Genomic DNA, 20,799 nt, shown 5'->3' on the forward strand with positions numbered 1-20,799 from the left:
TAGGCCCGACGCTATGCCCCGCCCGCGACCTGCAGTGGCCACCCCGCTGTAATAAGGCCGCCCCGGATACCTGCCACACCGAATCGCATCTGCCCACCCGCCACCGCCTGCCGCGGTCCCCATTACCACCGCAACCCTGGGCCCTCGCCTGCTGGCCAGGTATGCCAGGGCAGTCCAACTGCAGCTTCAACCATAGAAGCGCCGCAGCCCTGGTCCTGAAGCCGCTGACTTAGTACCTCAGGTTGGCGCAGCCATGGACCTGGCCTCCAAGCCATCGCAGCCGGCGCCAAGCAGGCGGTTATCCAAATTCACCGGAACTGCAAGATGCCTTTCGACAGCGTCATCGCGCGAGTAGCCAACCCTTCGGAGCGAAGCAGCTGATCGGCGGGTGCGTGGCGCGGCCGTCAACTGATGCACCTGCGGGAGCCGAAGGACTTTGAACCTCGATCCCTGGATGGTGGAGAAGATCAAGTAATGCTGCCCTGTTTCTGTGTTTGGGAGGCTTCTTAAGGAGGGGAGGATGTGGGATACACTGGTATCCCCCCCTCGTCCCCCGCGCCAGCGGCGATCGCGACTTCCACGGGTGCGATGGCCACCAGGAATGTGGAGAGAGGGCACCCCTGTGACTCTGCTCATTTCCGCTCCAACACTGACGTGACGTCACGGCAGCACGCTGCCTTCTTCGGAGAGGGTTGTATACCTAAGCTTGACGGCAACAATTTGCTGCTAGGGAGGCAATGACCGAGGGGATAAAAGGGGGAACTCGCAGCGGGAAAGAGACTCTCGCTGCGGACCTGACCTGAGTGCCCCGTGGAACCCTTTCGCTGCCCACCAGCCCCCGAACCCACTGCCGGTCGACGTCAACGACTTGGTGAGCTACTGAACATCTATTTTACGGATAGAACATTCTTCCGCAGTGTGTTTTGCCTCGCTTTAGGATAATAAACTATTTCCTAGCGTGTCCTGCCGTTGCCTATTTCGTCCGGGCCTGCCGTGGCTGCGACTCTGCGCCACGGGTTGGGGAAACGTGTTGCATACTTGAATAACGCCTGCGTGTAGTTGGGCACGGAAGCTCGCCTTCCCGGCCGGCTGGACGCAGAGTGACCCCATAAGCTGTAACGAGAGAACTCAGCTTGAGGCTACGATCTGCTCAGACCTGACTCTGCCAATTTAAAATGTAAATTCCTGCCTGAATCGTGAGTTCTGCCCTCGTTCTTGCCCCCATGTGGTGAGTTCTACTAGAACATGCCATTATTTTTATACTCCTCTCCGACAGCGGACTGTCCCATTAATGGATTTCAGGTGGTCAAAACTAGTCCGTAACCCTCCACTTTGGTGTCACTACGGAGTGCAGCTTTGGGATGTTAAACTCCCATATCCTTATCAGACCCAAGCAAAAGTTCGGCTTTTCAGTCTGAGCATTCATTCATTACCCAGATTTTCTAGCCGTAGGTCCAACAGGTTTTCCTTAAGGTGGTACACTGGTCTTAGACCTATTTTCCTTATTTTTAGTCCAATCCTAATGAAACTGTATCAACTTGCTCAGTTTTTTATACTGATTTCAAATATGAAAATGTTTTTTTTAATTCATTTGTTAGTTTTTAAGATAATTAATTTTAATTAGTCATTTATTAGTACCTCGGTACAAAGAAATGGCTCAATAAAAAATGATTTTTAACCCATGGCTACATAGTATGGGGAGTAAAGAGTGCAATAATGAACGCAGTTTTTCCATTTTACCCTCATTAGGAATTTTTACAGCACTTATAATAGCAGCATTCAAAGTGTGAATATCAATCATCGATAAACTTTTCGAAATTATAAATTCTTGAAGCGTGATTGAACAATTGTGCTTTGATTATTGCATACATTGGACCTTCAGCTTCTTTTAGCAAACAATATGACATGTCTATCTGGCCTAGACGTTGAGAAATTCACATACTAAGACAGCCAGGTGTCCAAAATTTTCATGGTGTTTAATCGCCTGCTCCTGCACAAATTGAGCCCACACAGTGATCTAAATTTAATATTATGGTCAAAATACCAATTTCCTAGAGGAGAAAACTGGTAGAGTCGAATAATAGCTATAGGCTCCAAAAATGTCATTTTTAAAAAATTGATTTTTGGGTCATTTCTTGGTCCCAGAGACCAGTGTCCCCCGTTAATGAGTTTTCTCCATGCTCTCTGCTACAGACCTCTGGGGCTATAAGAACATGCAGCGTTTTATAATGTAATGACAGAATACGTATTTAAATCAGAATCTCAAGGTAAAGCACAAGAAACTTGGAAGCTATTTGGCCGCTCGGAGCGGAAATTCAATTTACATGTATCAGGAACTTGGAAGGCTCCTCAGAGTGCCCCTATTGTTGCCCAGCTCGAAAAGTTGACTACATGGGAGCCAAGGGAGCTCTCTTTGCTTTCCAGTAGCACATAGGCTGTAGAAGTGATGCATTTTTTAAAAATCCTGCAATAGACAGATGTGCATTACAATATACATGGAGTCTGATGAGAATACACTATACTATTTTTTGGTTCTCTCTTTTGTTCATTCAATTTGAGAGCACTTCTTGGACCGAAATGAGAATATTGCATTTTACTGCGACAAGGAAGATAGCAAGGCCAGTTGGTTCGTCACTACTGAAGGAAAAACCACAAAAATGGGAGCGAAGACAGTAGAAACGTCAGTGCTCTCATTTATTGATTCTTCTGACCTCTGTATCGTTTTAGCATTGCTTTTTCTTCTACATTATATTTTCTCCTTAGAGGTCATGTTAGCACAGAAATGCCCCGGCACGTCCAAGGTGCTAGCACTTCTAGAAGTTGATATAATGCTAGCTCTGTTCAGTTTATCAATATTGACGTGCTGGCTGTGCTTTCCTTGTTGTTGGTGCAGTTTTTTCTATCCACATTGTATGCACTTACCTGCGTCATTGTGATAGTTGTGCACGAATTCATTGACCAAATAACTAATAGAGAATCAGTGATAAAACTGTTCCTTAGACTACTGTACATGTTCTTTATTTTTAGCACGGTTGGGCTCATGCAACCAAACAACGCACTCACTAAGAGGTCAGCTCATACAATTAGATGAAGGGCACAAACTGCAGCCTCCATCATGTTGTGAGCAGGTGTTGGCATGAAATGCTCTGCAGGTCTGGTGTAGCACACTTTAGTCATAGATGCTGCTGCAAGCCTCACTCTCTGAATGTCTCAACCAGATAAAATGCTTGGCTTGAATGGATGCCCTCTGTAAACAGCTCTCTTTTCTTTTTGGCCGTTTGTTTTCAGCAAGCCTGTGCAACGTTCAGGATATTGAATATGCATGCTGATCTTAAACCAAGAGTATCAACTTGCCAGAGCACAACTGTAGCCAAGCCTCATGGGCAAGTAGAACAAGCATATCGAACATGGGAACTGAGCAGTGAAGATAAAAACTATGGGGATGGTTGAGCCACTTTAAAAGTGGAATGCAGTAGCTTTAGATTTCACGTTTGCCGCAGCTTCTGTTGCAACTTCTGTGAATTTCTTTGCGATTGATGGCTCATCAACGGCCCTATTGTTCCTGCTAGCTGCAGTAGCAGGTACCCACTATGTTGTGACCATAAATGGCCCCGAGACGCTCGTGACGTGAGCTCTTATGCTATCTAAGTTTCTATCTAGAAACTAGGTTGCTAGGCCCAATGGGCAGATTGTGATGACGTCACAAGGTCACATGACCTATCTCAATCAGTCATTAATGTTCCACCTGTCATGGTGGGCAGGTTGCATAAGCAGGCTGTGATATCACAAAGCCACATGACCACTCTCAACCAATCAAGAGTCCCATATGGGCAGCTTGTGGTGACGTCGCAAGATCACGTTACCCGTCTTGATGAATCAGTGAATTTCATGACATTGGACGGGACATTCTGCTCTTGACATAAACTCTGCTGTCACACTGATAATTCTTGCTTTTTTCCCTTTGTATCAGTGCAGTAGGCATTGATTGCCATCTGTGCTTTCACGCACTTGCTGCTAGCACCCTTAAGACAGTGCCACCTGTGAATAATGTGCCCATGTAGTTACTAGGCAGTGTTGTGCTCAGTGCAATGAGTTACAAACATTGCATGCATCATTGTAACGACGGCTGAGTTTTTCGAGGCATTAGATTAGTTTTTCGCTTTGTGCTGGTCCGGCGTCGGCTCAGATCTGGCTAGAAGTACAAGAAGAGCTTGTAGTGCACAGTGATGCTGCAAAGCAGAGGCGCTAAAACCGATGTTCCCAGCAGGTGAAAGAAGAAAATAAAGATGAATGGCGCATGCTCGATGTGCGCGCATGGCACGGGCTGTTCGGTGCTAAAAGCCTGCTAAATCTAGTCCTCTTGCTCTGGCGTTCCACTGCGACCCCGCGAATTCCCTTCAGTGGTGACTCCGGCCTAAGAGATGACCTACCCCAGGAACCTTCCGCCCTCAGGCGACCTTCCTCCTGACGCTACCTTGCGCCCACGGGACATTGCAGCCTTCCAGCTCCGCTTGCCGACATTCTGGCCCAAGCATCCGCAGATCTTGTTCACCCAGGTGGAAGCCACCTTCCTTCTGCAGCAGGTCACTTTGAAGGCATCTCGGTTTCGTCACTTACTTTCCAACGTGTCTCCTGAGGTGGCTCAAGAGGTGGCGGACGTCATCGTTGGACCCTTGGGCAATGCCCCATACCAATGACTTAAGCAGTGCATTCTGGACCGCACCACGGCATGCGAGAGCACGTGCCTCCAGCAGCTGCTCACCTGTGAAGAGCTTGGATACCGCCGCCCCTCCCAGCTGCTCACTTCCATGAGGCAGCTCCTAGCGAAAGCAACGCCGACTCGGAACGGCGCACTGTTGAGGGAGCTCTTCCTCCAGCGCTTGCCGCAGTCCACCCGCCTTGTCTTGGATGCTGCGAGGAACCTGATCCTTGACCGCCCACGACGCGACTTATCCTTCCACCGCTGCCCTCTTTTCCACCAGAGTCCTCCATCATTTCATGGTTAGAGGCCCGAATCAACCAGCTCGCCGCTTCTCTCGATGCCCTTCGGACATCCTCTCATGACCAGCACGGCTTCTCTCCTCAAGTCCTCGCCGCCATTCGTCTTCGCCGAGCGGTCCGCGCTCGTCCAATCCTCGCAGCCAGCGTATTTGCTGGTATCACCGAACTTGCCAGCATCGCGCCCGCCACTGCACTCCACCATGCAGCTGGTCGGGAAATGCGTTGCGAGATCACTGACGGCGGCATGCGACCTCACCCTTCACCCTGGCCGCCTTTTCATAGTCATGGACTGCATTTCTGACCTGCCCCTGCTCGTCGACACTAGTGCCGAAATTAGCGTACTGCCATCCTCCAAGGTTCAGTGTACGTCCAAGTCACCTTGACCTACTCTACGTGTAGCCAACTCAACCTTCATCGCTGCGTATGGTTTCCGGTCCCTCACTTTGGACCTTGGCCTGTGCCGCACGTTTCAATGGGTCTTCATTGCCGCCGACGTCCATCAACCCATCCTTGGATTCGACTTCCTGACGCATTTTGATCTGGACGTCAGCATGCGTCACCATCGTCTCATCGACAGCAAGACTCTCCTTTTCATCATTGGCGTTACATCGGCTGTCGCTTCCACTGGCATCCGCACGCTGATCCCGTCCTGCCCGTACGCCCAAGTCCTCGCAGACTTTCCAGAGGTCACAAGGCCTTGTAACCTCCATCAGCCACTGAAGCACAGTATAACCCACCACATTGTCACGCGTGGTCTACCTGTCGCAGCTCGTCCGCGCCGCCTTTTCGGTGAGCGTATAGCGGTTGCTAAACGGGAATTAGACCACATGCTTCAGCTGGGTATTATTCACCTTTTTTCCCACACTTGGGCCTCACCACTCCTTCCGGTGTCCAAGGAAGAACCGGGTGACTGGAGTCCGTGCGGCGACTACCAGGCTCACAACGCTCACACGGTCCACGACAGTTATCCCCTTCCACACATCCAAGACTTCACTGGACGTCTGGGCGGATGCAAGATCTTTAGTAAAGTGGATCTTGTCAAAGTGTACCATCAAATCCCCGTTGAGCCTGCCGATATCCCGAAGACGGCCATCACTACACCCTTCGGCCTGTTTGAGTACGTGCGCATACCCTTCGGGCTATGCAACGCAGCTGAAACTTTCCAAAGATTCATTGCTGAAGTGACGTGCGGACTCCTGGCTGTATTTGCCTACATCGCCGACATCCTCGTCGCGAATCGTTCTCCACAAGATCATGAGCATCACCTCCGGGAACTCTTTCGACGCCTTCAAGAATTTGGCTTGGTCGTCAATGCCCAAAAGGGTGTCTTTGGCTCTTCTGAGCTCGAGTTCCTTGGCCACCACATTTCGGCGCTGGGAATTCGTCCATTGGCATTTTATGTCACCCACTACCCTATGCAAGCTCTGTGAGTTCTTGGGCCTAGTGAATTTTTCACAGCACTTTATCCTGCACTGCGCCGAGCTTCTCCACCCCAACTGCCCTTCTTCGCACATCCAAGCCCTCCCTCTCCGTGATTTCCTGGTCTCCCGAAACTCGGGCTGCTTTTACGGCTGCAAAACAAGCCCTCGCCGATTCGATCCTTCTCATACACCCTAGGACTTGCGTGCCCACTTGTATCATGGTTGATGCTTCCAGTGTGGTCATTGGTGCTGTTCTCCAGCAGAAAGACTCCGAGTGGCACCCACTGGGTTTCTTCTCTCAGAAGCTCCAACCTGCCGAGACTCGCTATAGCGTATTTGGCCGTGAGCTGCTCGCGATCTGCTCCACCATCCAGCATTACCGCCACTTTTTGGAAGGCCAGCCATTTTACGTTCTAACGGATCATAAGCCTCTGGTGTATGTGTTCCGTGCGAGCTCTTCCAAGTACATCGCCCATGAACTTCGTCAGCTGGCCTACATATTGGAGTTCACAACAGATATCCAGCATATCAAGGGCACCGACAACGAGGCAGCTGATGCACTTTCACGCATTACCTCTATCGGCATGTCTACATCTGCTGTGAACTGGGAATGTCTGGTCCGGGCGCAGCTAGAAGACCCTAAGCTGCAAGCCCTGCGTGACCATCCCCGTGCCTTCCGTCTGCAGCTCGTGCCTCATCCGTTTGTGCCCGGATTGCCCTGATGCGACGTGTCGTCAGCTCTACGGCGTCCTTGCTTCCCGGAGGCCTTTTGTTGTGCCATTTTCCACTCACCCAGCGTCCGAGCCGCGCAGCACCTCGTTACCCAGCGGTACGTTTGGCCGAACATTAACACCGTTTGCCAGTGCGCCCACTCGTGCCTTGCTTGCCAGTCCGCCAAAGTGACTCGACATACAAAGACTCCACACCAGTCTTTCCTGCCAGCTTGTTGTTGCTTTGACAAAGTTCATCTTGACTTGGTTGGACCGCCTCCACCCTCTCATGGCTGCCAGTGCATTTCGAAAATAAACAACCGCTTCACCCGTTGGCCCGAAGCAGTGCCCATTCCGGACATTACTGCGGAAACAGTTGCCAAAGCCTTTGTTTCAGCATGGGTTTCCTACTTCGGCTGCCCCGGCATTGTTACCACAGATCGCAGCCGCCAGTTCGAATGCATCCGCTTGACTTCCCTCGCCCGTTTTGTCGGCACTTAACACTGCCGAACCACAGCATACCATCCCTGTGCCAAAAACATGGTCGAGCGGCTCCGTTGCCAGCTCAGGGCTGCCCTCACTGCGCGCCTGGATCGCGAGCACTGGGTAGACCACCTTCCTATGGTACTTCTTGGCCTACGCGCCATCCTTCGTCGTGACCTTGGCTGTTCAGCGGCCGAACTCATCTTCGGTGCACCCCTGTGGCTTCCCGGAGACTTGTTCGTTCCTATGGCTCCCTCATCCCAGCCCCTGCAGTGCCTCGAACACCTGTAGGACTGTATTCAACACCTGCGCCCAGTCCTGCCTCGATCATCTGACTGTCATGTTTTTGTGCACCCAGGCCTTGCGTCCTAGACGCATGCTTTTCTCAGGTGAGACGCTGTAAAGGCATATCTTACCCCGTCGTACGACGGCCTGTACTGTGTCCTCAACAAGACGACAAAGTGGGCGACTATCCTGCTGAATGGTCGTGAAGAGGAAGTCTCCTTGGATCGCCTCAAACCCGCACACCTAGAGACACGTCCCCAGGAGCTCAACTTCACGACAGTTTCGGGACAACATTCGACTGAGCTTGCTGTCACAAATTTGAAAATACTGTAGTAGTGTTGTGTTGATGTTGCACACATACTGTACAGAGGTGCAAGCAGTGTGAAAGATTACTTGTTCGCACTCAAGAACTGAATTTATTCTTACTTCTACGCCGAACTTGGAAAAGCCATTTGAGGATGGCACATCAGCAGGAGAACTGCTTAAGGCAAATTCGACTGGTCGATCCGGAGCAGCTTTCATTGCTCTGCTTCGGCAAATGCATGTTCCACTGACCAATCTGGATCGGGTTCATGAGTTCTAGTGGTCGTTTCGGACCAGATCACTTCGTGGCGAAGTCCTTCCTTTTTATCCGCCAAGCGGAGGCGGGTTTAGCTGGAACTCTGAGGGTATGATGCCGTCACTTCTGCAATGGCAGCCTAAATTCGATCCTTTTTAACGCGGTTTGAAACATCGTCAGTTAAGCCTGGGAATTTTTTATTTCGTAGCAGCGTCGTGGTGTGTCAGGAGATCAGGTAGCAACACTCCTCGCCCTGATTTATCAGGAAAGTGGCTGTAGGCTTAGAGAGCAGCACCAGCAATGATGGCAATATTTGAAGCGATGTTTATTAAAAAGAATGTTTCATGAATTGCCTACAAGCAGTTGAAAATCGGCGTCGTCGTGTGCGGCTATTTGGACACGATGAGGTGTGCACATATAGGTGCGGTATGCTGTCAAACACCTTGTTTTTGTGGGCCATGAACGTGGTGAAATGTGACGGACATCATGAGCTAACTGCATGGCATGACTGAATTATGTCATAATAAACCACTTCTGAAAACAAATATGTGCGGGTGGATGCCAGTAATGCCCAACTTCTGGAACTGGTTGCACTTGAAGGCTTCCGTTGGGCTTCCTGCTGGAACATGTTTGTTTCACTTATCAGTCAGGACTGGCTCACTTTGTGATGGATTCAGCACAATGCTCCCAGTCAACCAGTTGAATTTGCCATTAGAAAAGGGGTAGAAACTGTGCTTTTCACTTGTACTTGGGGAATAGTCATGCTGAGGGTCATGCCCGACAAGGCCATTGCCTTCTGGCCTGAGATTTCCTGTAACATGGTGATGCTTCCTCACTTCCTAAGTCTGCCTCCATGTGAAACTGGAAAAACAAATATTGCCAAATAGCCCATGACAGTGTTCCCCCCCGCAAACTCCTTGTCGTGTGTCAGCTTGCTGAGGCATGCTCAGGAGTTAAGTGATATTCCTTCTGCTTTTAGAGCTGCTGTTTGTTTTTGTGTGACATTTTTTCAGTTGGTGGCTTTGGAAAACCTCACGGCAGCGTGCCTGGTTGCAGTGTTCTGAGATGATGTGATTAGATTTTGTAGTGGCTGAATGCACGATATTTAAGCTTATGGATCTCTGACGCTTCTGTTGTTACTTGCAAGGGCGTCTGAGGAAGCTGGTGGAACAACACCGACATGACCCGCGGACAGAAGAAAAGACTTTGGTGAACCTCTTGAATGCTGCGTTTTTTCGCAATGATGAACTTCGGTTTCAGTATGCTGACCAGGATGGTAAGCATCCTACTTTTTATAATGTTTGAATTTATTAGCACTCCATTTTTTATGGCTGTTTCAAATGAAGAGTACAGGTTTGCAAAAATCAATCGCTTGGTTGTGGAGCAAAAATGAATGCTAATAAAAAGTTGCTGTGAATGGAATAAAAATTTTAGCAGCTCAGACATTAATGTTTATAGGTTAAATTAAAAATGACACGCTGTTTCACAAAGCATAGTTTCATAAATACATATTGAACACTGTATTTTACCTGTCATATCAAATCTCTATTGATCATGCAACATGGGTACAACTTGTACAGTTATGTAGTGTGTCGAGTGAAAAAAATAATGTCACAATTTGACCTAATGCTTGCACGACAAGCTTACGGCCTGTCGCAGCTCGGACTGAAAATTTGCTCTCTACTCTCACTGAATCTATCTGCTGCCGAGTGGATTTTGTTTAGGTGCATACACAAATTTGCACGCAATGCACTTAGCATATGGTCCAGCTCTGTAACGATCTTTAATGGAGGAAGAGAGTCTTAGATCGAAAACTTCTGTTAATGTCAAGTATAAAATCTTCACGGAACATGTATTATTGTGTGCTGAACCCAAATATGCCATTTAATTTCATGTAAAACAACTCCTAGTGCACTTACGTAACGTGCTATGTAAGGTTTTTGTTCTTAGCTTTTAAAAAATTGTGCTGCAGGGAACTTGCTAAAATCAAGGTCTGTTTTAGTTCTTACCCGCCAGCAGTGTGTGTGTGTGTGTGTGTGTGTGTGTGTGTGTGTGTGTGTGTGTGTGTGTGTGTGTGTGTGTGTGTGTGTGTGTGTGTGTGTGTGTGTGTACTAACAGATGGTACAGAAAATACCAACGATGGCAAGAAAGACGATGACATCATCGAGTGGCTGTATGGTGCTCACAGCGAGCCGTGCACTGCCACTCAATCCTATGCAATTCTATACATTTTATTCGACTATATATACTCCCCACTGGCCAACCTCCATGTGGTGCCAGCTTTCCAAACAACATTTGTACCAAAATTGGGACGCAGCCGCTTGTCGTACAGTGTTCCAAGTAGTGTCATACGTTTTTTCGTTTCATATAGCTTACATGTGCCAGCCAAATTAGAGGCTAGCTTCAATTCAATTTGATTCTTTATTTTCCCTTCTTGAGAGAAGGAGACAGGACTAAAAGCCTCGACAGTGGCTTGACTTGGGTCTTGCCCCCTTACAAGTTGGCGCACATACAGATATGGTTCTTGTACTAGTGTATAGACAGTTTTAGCTGTGCGTACGCAAGTGCTTGCGTACCCAAAGAGCTACGGCGCTGCGTGCGTTACGCTGTCCGCTCCGAAGTATAGTTTTAGCTGACCGTGCCGTAGCGTCCCTCAGGCGCACGTGGCGCCATCTAGTGACAAGAAGTCAAACCACATCAACGCTCGGTTGAAGAAAATTTCATCCGTGATTACTGATAACTACTGTGAGTGCATTGGGAGCCTTTTTTGTTCCAAGAAGAAAAACTATGCAAACCGAAGAAAATGCAAGATCTGGCTAAAAGTTAGAAAACTGCTTCGCCAGGTGTCGTTGCTACGAGGAAAACACACTGAATATAGTTAGGCCTAGGAGCTTGAAGATCGCCAAATTATCTGAAAAACAGGGGCTAGTTATCGCTTATACCCGCCAAATTATCTGAAAAACAGGGGCTAGTTATCGCTTATACCACTACGTGTGGGCAAGATTAGGCGAAATAAAAGCGAACTGCTACCATTTGAGCGAGCTATTGCGTCGAAGAATCCAGCGGCGACATGTATTTATTCCGAAGCGGGCGAGCAGGGCGCCGCCATCTTGTCAAAGTTAGCGTACGCAAGCCACGCAAGCGCCGCAACGCAAACTCCGCTGGCTACCGTACGCAAGGCTACCGTACGCAAGACGCAAGGCTTGCGCTTGCGTTCTGCGCATGCGCACTACCGTCCCCGCAAACTCCTCGCGTACGCTAACTCTTTGCGTACGCACAGCTAAAACTGTCTTATAACGGGTAAAAAACAAAACACAAACACACAAAAACAAAGCACAAGTTTTACATGTTAAATTAGTTACAAAGCATACATCAAGAAATAAAACATAATAGATTTGAATACAGTTGTTAGCGAAACGAACACTCTAACCAAAATGACTTAAACAATGGGCATCTCGCGTAGGTAAACTTGATAAAAATAACTTATCCTTTGAATTAGAGTTACAAAAGGGGTCAAATGACTTGCTCTAACGGATTTAACAATGACGGGAGGGTATGTGTTATTGATTCCTTGCAGTAGTTTGCGCGGGGCGTTGGGACATTTCATGTTTCACCATGCCGGGTGATACGACACGAATCTTTCTTTTCCAGCTTTGCGATTTTTGCCAAAATGTTGTCACTGGTTTTTGCAGAGGACTTGTAGCGCACCAGTAAACTGTAACTGTACATTTTGAAAATGGGAGTAATGTCATCTAGTAAGAACAGGTCATGGGAAGGATAACGGGAAGGAACTTTTGCTATGCATCGCAGGGATTTTTTCCGCAGTAAGTGTAGATTCAACAAGTTTGTGACACTTGTTCCCCAAACGAGATTGCAATATTGAAGTAAAGACAGCACAAGTGAATTATATAGCATGATATTGAGTTTGTTAGGAAGTATACGTTTCAATCTAGATAAGACTCCCACTGCTGAAGCTAGTTTGGAGCAAAGATAGTCAACATGGTTATTTCGTGTTAAGAGAGTTGAAAAGATGATGCCGAGGATTTTTACGGTATCCACCGTTTCTAACGCGTTTGTGCCTAGGCTTATGTTAAGTGGCTTCGAACTGTTTTCTCCCTTCGGCAAGTATAACACTATTTTTGTGTTATTTGAATTTAGCTTAAGATGATTTTCATCAACCCATGATTTAATGTCAGCCAACGCGTTATTTGCACTCAGTTTGATGTCTCTTTCACAAGTACGTGTAAAGAACACGGATGTATCATCCGCATAGGATACAAGTTGTGCGTTTCTTGTGTAGTGAATAATGTCGTTTATATATACGGAAAATAAAAGTGGCCCTAGAATGCTCCCCTGCGGCACTCCAGAACTAATATCTTGGGTAGATGATTTCACATTGTTTATTTCTATGTACTGCGTCCGATGTTGAAAATATGATTCCAGCAGAGCTTGCGCATTCCCACGGAAACCGTATTTGTGAAGCTTAGCAAGAAGGATTTTGTGACCGACTAAATCAAATGCCTTTGAAAAGTCTATATGTATGCCTAATATCAGTATTTTCTTAATAAAGGATTCAATTATTATTTATTTCTGGGATAGAAGAGCTGTTTCAGTCGATCTATGCCTTCTGAAACCGTGTTGAAAGTTGTGAAGTGACCTATATTTATGTAGGTATGATGCCATCCTGGTGTGTATTAATTTCTCAATGCCTTTAGAGAATACGTTCATTATTGAAATAGGGCGATAATTATTAAGGTTATTTTTTTCACCATGTTTGAATATCGGTATCACTTGGGCTTCTTGCATTTTTGTTGGAAACACGCCAATCAAAAATATCAGATTGTACACATGCGATAAGACAGGGCAGATCAAATCAAGGACATACTTTACAGGGGCTATTTGAATTCCATTAGAATCTTTTGATTTGCCATTTTTAATAACGTCTATAGATGAAAACACTTCGCTGTCTGTTGGGCTCAGAAAAAATAAGTTAAAGCTGGTGTTGTTGGGCATATATGCATCAGCCCCAGGGGTCGAGGGGTTAGCGGGCTCAGACTTTCACAGCCCTGCAGGACGAAAAGTTTATTAAATGCGTCTGCCAATGCTTTTCCTGAAAGTCTTTCGCCTGTGTTTTCGATAACACTAGGGAATGTCTTCTGCATATTTGGATGCAAAAGTGAGTTTAACTTCTTCCAGAATATATCAGATCTGCAGACAGTGTCATTGCAGAACATATTGATGTAATACATATCTTTGGATTTTTTTAACATTGCCTTAAGTTTGTTGCAACAGGTATTCGAATAGATGACGTATGCACCTGCAATTGTATGCCTTTCCAGACTTTCTTATTGAAATTTTAATGCAACCCTTCATCGTACAGCGTTCCGGGTGGTGTCATACGCTCGTGTGTGTGTGTGTGTGTGGGGGGGGTTGTTGCACCCAGGTAAAATAATGCTTTCGCATTCCTACACATAAGCAGTCTTAAGTATCTGTGCAGAATTTTTTTAGAGCGTTAGCTGTACTGGTCGCATTTCGACCCTCTGAATTATGCTGATTTCATCGATAGAATCCAATATGGCGGCCCCCATAGCAACAACATAGTACCCCAGTGGTGGCCATGGTAACCGAGGTGGTTACGTAATGGGATAAAATAATAACAGGCCGCAGCGTGATACCCGAGCCCCACAACTCAAAATTACACTATGTCAATCCGGCATATATATCCCTGTCTGGCAGGCGTCAAAGTCGGGCCACTTAGTCCCGACATTTGTGTACCTTTGCCGCACAATGTTCCAGAAAGTGTCATATGATCCATTGTTTCATGCAGCATAAACTTACTGGTTAAGTTAGAGCCTAGCTCGCGGCAGGGATTCAAACCAGCGAACTATGTACCCTAAATTCCACGTCTTTATAAATCTTCACGAGAATATTGCAGCTTAACCATTTGTAGCAGAGTGTTTGGGGTGGTGGCATAGAATTTCGCGTTTCGTATAGTTTAGTGCTTCTGTGGGAGTTATGTAACTGCCTTTTTTTGTTGATGTGACCTTGTGGGCATGTATAATGGGAGGGTGACAGATAAAATGAAGTTTAGTATTAAGTTTAGCTGTAGTCGTGCATGCTCATGCTTCGTTGTAATGTCCTCATCTGCTTTTATGGTCTTCAAGACACAAGCTCTTCACTATACGTTAGTATGCAGAACAGCAAATGCGAGGCTTTGCAGCGATATTTTGTTTTTACTAACTTTACATGGAACATTCTGCACCACAAGGCTTTGGTTTGTGACATAAATTGATCATGCTTACTGAAGTAGTGTTATACTTGTGCTACACGGGTACGTTTGAATGGCATTTGAGTCTAAATGCATTCGAAACTTGGAATCGTATTCGGTGCATGGAATGGCATTCGGACTCGACACACTCCTGCAGTGCTACACGACAATTTCCAAACGCATTCGAAAGCTTCAGCATTTACTTGCCATGTTGTAATGGCGCTGCTGCCATTGAGTTTTGCTTTTGCCTGTTCGATCGTTTTCGATGCGTACAATGACGCGACGACGACACCGGTGGTCACAGCGGTCACACTAGATTGACAACAACACCAGCACAAGCAAAAGCTGCATACCCATGTAGTGTGACATGTTTTTCAAAGCCGAAAGTTGGGTGAGATGGATAATGTTCATGATGAACGCTTTTAGCGCTTGTCTGCGTCGTTCCCTTTCCATCCCTCGTGTTTCTTTTGGGCTATTTTTTCAACACGTTTTTCAGGCTAACGACATCCACAATTGCCCTTTATGTCCTGAACAGATCGGCGGCTGGGCAAAAACTTGCCGCTGATGAGGTGGCGGCATGAATATATTTGCACTTGCCTCTACCTTATCTGCATTAAAAATAAGCGAAACTAGAAGCTATATTTCACATTTGCATGCTTCAACACTAACCAGCGATAAACGCTTGCCAAATTCTTCCGTTTTAATCCACGACAACTAGGCCTAGGAAGTCCACGTGGTTTGTGTGCAATTTCAGCAATTAAGGAGAACGAATTCACAAGTTTTAGCAAATGCTAATGGTCAGCAAATATTGTTTTGACAATAGTGACCTGAAATCGACTATTGCTTGCACCAGTGTCACCCAGACTGCCCAGCTCACATGCAAGCGACTGAGCAAATTGAGTGATTGAGGGGTGCATAGGGGCTAAGATTTTCCAACTTGTTGGAACCTCGTCACTCTGGCTACTTGAGCGGCTGCGACAGCTCAAAACAGGGTTTTGCATTGTGGCGGCAGAAATCGCCAGTGTTTTCGCTTGCATGTCAAACGGGCTTTAACGCTGTTTCACATGGTGCAACGCGCACAAAAAATACGGCCCAGTTGCATTGTCATTGCGACACAAATATTTGCACTTGCCTCTACCTTATCTGCATTAAAAATAAGCGAAACTAGAAGCTATATTTCACATTTGCATGCTTCAACACTAACCAGCGATAAACGCTTGCCAAATTCTTCCGTTTTAATCCACGACAACTAGGCCTAGCAAGTCCACGTGGTTTGTGTACAATTTCAGCAATTAAGGAGAACGAATTCACAAGTTTTAGCAAATGCAAATGGTCAGCAAATATTGTTTTGACAATAGTGACCTGAAATCGGCTATTGCTTGCACCAGTGTCACCCAGACTGCCCAGCTCACATGCAAGCGACTGAGCAAATTGAGTGATTGAGGGGTGCATAGGGGCTAAGATTTTCCAACTTGTTGGAACCTCGTCGCTCTGGCTACTTGAGCGGCTGCGACAGCTCATAACAGGGTTTTGCATTGTGGCGGCAGAAATCGCCAGTGTTTTCGCTTGCATGTCAAACGGGCTTTAAGGCTGTTTCACATGGTGCAACGCGCACAAAAAATACGGCCCAGTTGCATTGTCATTGCGACACCAATTGCAGCAGCTATTTCACATGCTAACGATTGCAGTCGGCGCGACGTGAGCAGCTTTTGAAAGGCAAGAAAGGCTTTGGCAAATATTAGTGTTAAACACCTTATTATGCATTTATTTTATAGTCATGACTAATTCTGTTGAGCTTTCGTGCATTTTTATGTTTAATAAAACATTTCAGCATTTCTTGCCCCCATCAACAGATACGCATCTACATGCAGCCTGCCTCCCTTGATATCTATTGGGTGACGGCTGAGCCGTTTGCAACGATCACATCGACGGGTCGGCAGTGCAACCAGATTGTTAGAAGTCTGTCACAAAGGGTTTGAAACGACACCAACGTGCTGTTCTGTCGCAAAACTACGAAAATCACGCACAGCTGTGACTACAATCGCATCATGTGAAACAGCCTTTTAGGCAGCCAGCAGCATTCGTCGCCGTCACTAGCTTGTGAATAAAAAAATAAACCGTTTCAATTAGCACAAACTGAGACCGAGCATACTTCTGGATAAAGTGATCGGAGGAAGCAGGGACAATTAAAGAGAAGTGCCGGTTATATGCAATGTCAGCAAACCGTCTATCAAGTGTTTACCAGGTGGGTAGCCATGTCTGCGCTTCCTGCTTAGTTGTCGCATTGCGTAAAGAAGCGCGGGTACAACCAATGCAAAAGAGAATATTCAGTATAATTAAAGCATAAATTGTGTTTTATGTCGTGCAGACGAGCTCTAGCTGTTTGTACACAACGATGTAAATGAGTCCTGGAGTGAAGTCCTCATCGGCGCATTCCTGGGGAAATTTTGTGCTCACGCGGTAAATGGTCAGTGGTGTACTATTATAATCAAGCACTCATTTAGTGAGTACACAAGCTGTTACGCGATAGTGTAAGGAGCTCGTTCTGCTGGAAACCCGGCGTCGCTCGTCGTCTTGTGTCAGTCGGAAAAAAAAACAGAAGTTTCAAACGAAGCTAACGACGAATGGAGGGAGGGTCCAAATGAAGCCAAAATTGACGAGGAGGTTCCTCTAGTGGGGGTATTCATTAAAATAGAATTTGCAGGCACTTTCAAAAACCAAGACCCCCTCTGTGCGAACGGGCACCTAGTGAATGCATAGTGGTGTATATGACTTGGTAATGTGTGTTTGGGATGTGTACTGATGTTATAGTCATTAAAAAAATTAAAACAGATGAATATGGTAATTAGCCATGGAATGAAAAAGCGGCGTTATGGGGCGTCATTGCACTGAAACAAATGGTGTGCATGAATATGTAGTGGTGTAGTATGTCATGCAGTGTGTAACCCAGGTAGTGATTTGTAATCGATAATTATGATTGCTGATTGAGGAGAAGGCGCTATCGCATCTATTCTAAATGCGAAGCTTAAGCGTCCTAATTTTTTTCTAAACAAGTAGCAGAAAAAATCAAGCAGCGGATATCGGAATCAACAGCCACAGAGCTGAAGCAGTCGAGCGACGTGCCTATGGGCAAGGCGAAGAGATGGTGACATCTGTTGACTAGTGCAGGCTGTGTTCGCGTTTGGAAGGCATCCGAAATCTGAAATGTCTCCACGGTGCTCTGTCGACTCGAATGTCATTTTTTTTTTCCGAAAGGACTAAAACAACACGGACAAAAAAGGAACAGACAGGGAACAGCATCCCTGTCTGTTCCTTGTTTGTCAGTGTTGTTTTAGCACTTTCGAAAAAATGTCAAACGTGCACCAGCTAGCCCGATCCGCCTCTCTTCTGAATGTCATCTGAACCAAATGCAGTCAAAAAACTTTGTGTAGCAGCATAAGTTCGGCAGTCGAGTCGAATAACATTCGGCTAGAAAGCATTTGAAACACCCGCATAGCAAGGGTATTAGTTGTAATAAGGGGTTAGCTGTGTGAAAGGGTAAGACAACAGGAAGAAACACATGCAACACTTAGCTGCACAGACTGTTGACTTCATTTTTCAAGGAAATGCAAGGTGTGTATAAGCGTTCCCTGTGGCGCACTGATAATTTGCCAAGCATGTCATATATATGATAATCGCTGGATTTTTGCGATCTTCGTGAAGAACACTAGAACATGAAGAGTCACAAGTGAAGCTATCAACGGGGTAGTCCTCAGAATCATGCAGGTAGCTGCGTGCAATATGGAAGAATTCTGTTTGTGATGGATACAAACTTCTAAGAGCTAAAAATTAGCATCAGAGGGTACTTTTTGTCAGACTTTCGCACTGTATAGTATGAAATTTGCGTATTGGCTTAAGCTTATGTTTGTTTTGTGGACATGCATCAGCCACAGCCCATCATTTTAGAAAACTTTTTCATGTAGCTTGTTCCATATAAATTGCAGGGTGGTTGTTCTGTGAGTGACTGTAGTTTTCTAACCTGTGTCCTTTTAAATTCTTCTTTCTCTCTTTATGTTGCACTCTGAATTGAATTGTAGATGTTGTACTGCTCAAGGAGATTCAGGAATGTCCATCACCAGACGAGAAATTGAGCCGGGCTGTTCAAGGTTGCTTGGAGACATTGCTGGATCCTCGTGATCAAAGAAGGTTTGTATATTACGTATGTATTAAAAGAGGGTGTGCGAATATTCGAAATTTCGAATACGAATCGAATATGTTTGACATTCGGTTCATATTCTTATTCAAGAAATTGATATTTGTAAATTTCGAATATTCGAAAATTTTCTAATATTTGTCTGCGATCATATACCTTGCAGACTTTCATAAATTCGACCATGGAAAAACCACAATATCTGGGCAAATTTTCTGACGACATAGTCTTAAGTGCTAGGAAAACAATACAAGTACGTCATTTTTGTTTTTTTTCTCCGGCGCCATTCCGCCGCCGCTAGGCTTGACCTCGCACGAAATTCTGCTAGTGGGCTTTCCCACATACGACACCCGATGTGAACAAGATTGCCGACTACCCTCTTCGAGCAATCACAGCGAGAGGGCGCCCTTTTTTTCCTTTGATCCCTCCATAATGTGTTACATACTTAAAGTCAACACACATGGCATTCGTCCTGTCGCCTTCATAACTCTTATTGTGTGAGGTCCGCCAGCTCGTTTTGCTCAAGTACGATAGGTTTGAAAGCCCACTTGCGGAACTTTGCATGAGGCTTCCAGTTAGGCCAGTCGACATATCAGCTGACAACGGAGCAAGCGATGGTCTAAAAATCCCGCCTAATGCATGGCGTATTAAGAACCTCGCACCTCTAAAATGGGCATAATGGCAGCCATGGCAACAACCGGAGGGCCTCTATCACCAAGCCAAAAAATATCCTCTTCGTGTAGTTTGTTACTGGGCTTCGCCTCTAGCCCACGGCGACAGCAGCTGTCAGTCTGTGCATTCACCTATCATTCTAATCCTGCCCCGTGCCGGTTTTGCACACCGATCGGCAAGTCGCTGGAAATTGATTTCTTCTTTTTAGAAGCAGGCTTGCCGTTCCAATGCTAATGTGGGTTCCCCTCTCATAAGTCTGCGTTGTTCTTCCAGCATACAGAAATTGTGTGCTTCTCACAGGCTCTTCAGTGTTTGTGTGAGGGAGCCTTCACTGTGCACGTAGTGCCATAAAGCTTCACTGCATTTGTGGCATTTTTTTTTTTGGGGACATGGGGCATTTTATAAATTGGCCTTCAGCTAATCCGGGCATTTCTTCCAGTCCCTTGAAATCCAAATTAATAAGGTTTTATTGGCCATCATGCTATTTTTAGTTGTCAGTCATATGTCATTTCAGGAATTTCAATTTGCATCACCATATTGCAGGTTGCATATTGTTATGCTGTTTAATCAAGTTGTATACATTTCTGTGCACATCATGTTCTTTTATATGGTGCTAAGTGAATTTAGTTTTAACACGACAGCATTAAGGGCCCTGTGTCGCAGAAAAGCCAGCATCGTCAGCAGCGTCTGCGCTGTTGACCGTGAGCATGAAATCCCAGAAGCATTATAAATGAAATCTTGTAGGAAATTGGTTGTGTTGGGGAATCGAACCAGGGCCTTCGGAGTGCGAGACGAGCGCTCTAACCACTCCGCCATGCCAGCTCGATGGTTTGCAATGAACAAAGGTGCATCTAGTGAATATGGTGTTGTCTTAGACAGGTGCTTTAGAGACATGTACTGTGGTGTATATTAGTAATTATGAGTATGGAAATTACAGAATTCTCAGTGAGGCGAGTTAGCAAAGTACGTTTTCGCTACTTTTCTTCTTCGTTTGGCGTGCGTGTAGCGCCATCAGGTGACGTCCTCTAAATTAACTCCCCCTCCTCCTCCTTGCAATGTATGCCACTGCCCCAATAGATAGTGCATGACGGCAGCGCCTCCCGCTCGTCTCGTTCGGGTGCAGTGGATCGATGCGGAGACGCAGGAATCGCGCAGTGAGCGGTGGACAACGCAGCTCACATCCAAGGCGTGTTCACCACGAAACTTGCAGC

At 46.3% G+C, this 20,799-nt stretch overlaps 1 protein-coding gene across 3 annotated transcripts in view; it reads left to right on the plus strand.

Annotated features, from left to right (window-relative positions):
* The window catches only part of LOC144114953 (uncharacterized), an 81,378-nt gene that overhangs the window by 24,049 nt on the left and 36,530 nt on the right, over window positions 1-20,799 (plus strand). For all 3 annotated transcript variants that reach the window (XM_077649016.1, XM_077649019.1, XM_077649017.1), the window contains exons 4-5: window positions 9,607-9,735; window positions 18,804-18,912. In XM_077649016.1, the coding sequence (XP_077505142.1) occupies window positions 9,607-9,735; window positions 18,804-18,912 (238 nt within the window). The remainder of the gene's footprint in view (window positions 1-9,606; window positions 9,736-18,803; window positions 18,913-20,799) is intronic.

Source organism: Amblyomma americanum, chromosome 1, assembly GCF_052857255.1.
Source record: "Amblyomma americanum isolate KBUSLIRL-KWMA chromosome 1, ASM5285725v1, whole genome shotgun sequence".
Lineage (NCBI taxonomy): Eukaryota > Metazoa > Arthropoda > Arachnida > Ixodida > Ixodidae > Amblyomma > Amblyomma americanum.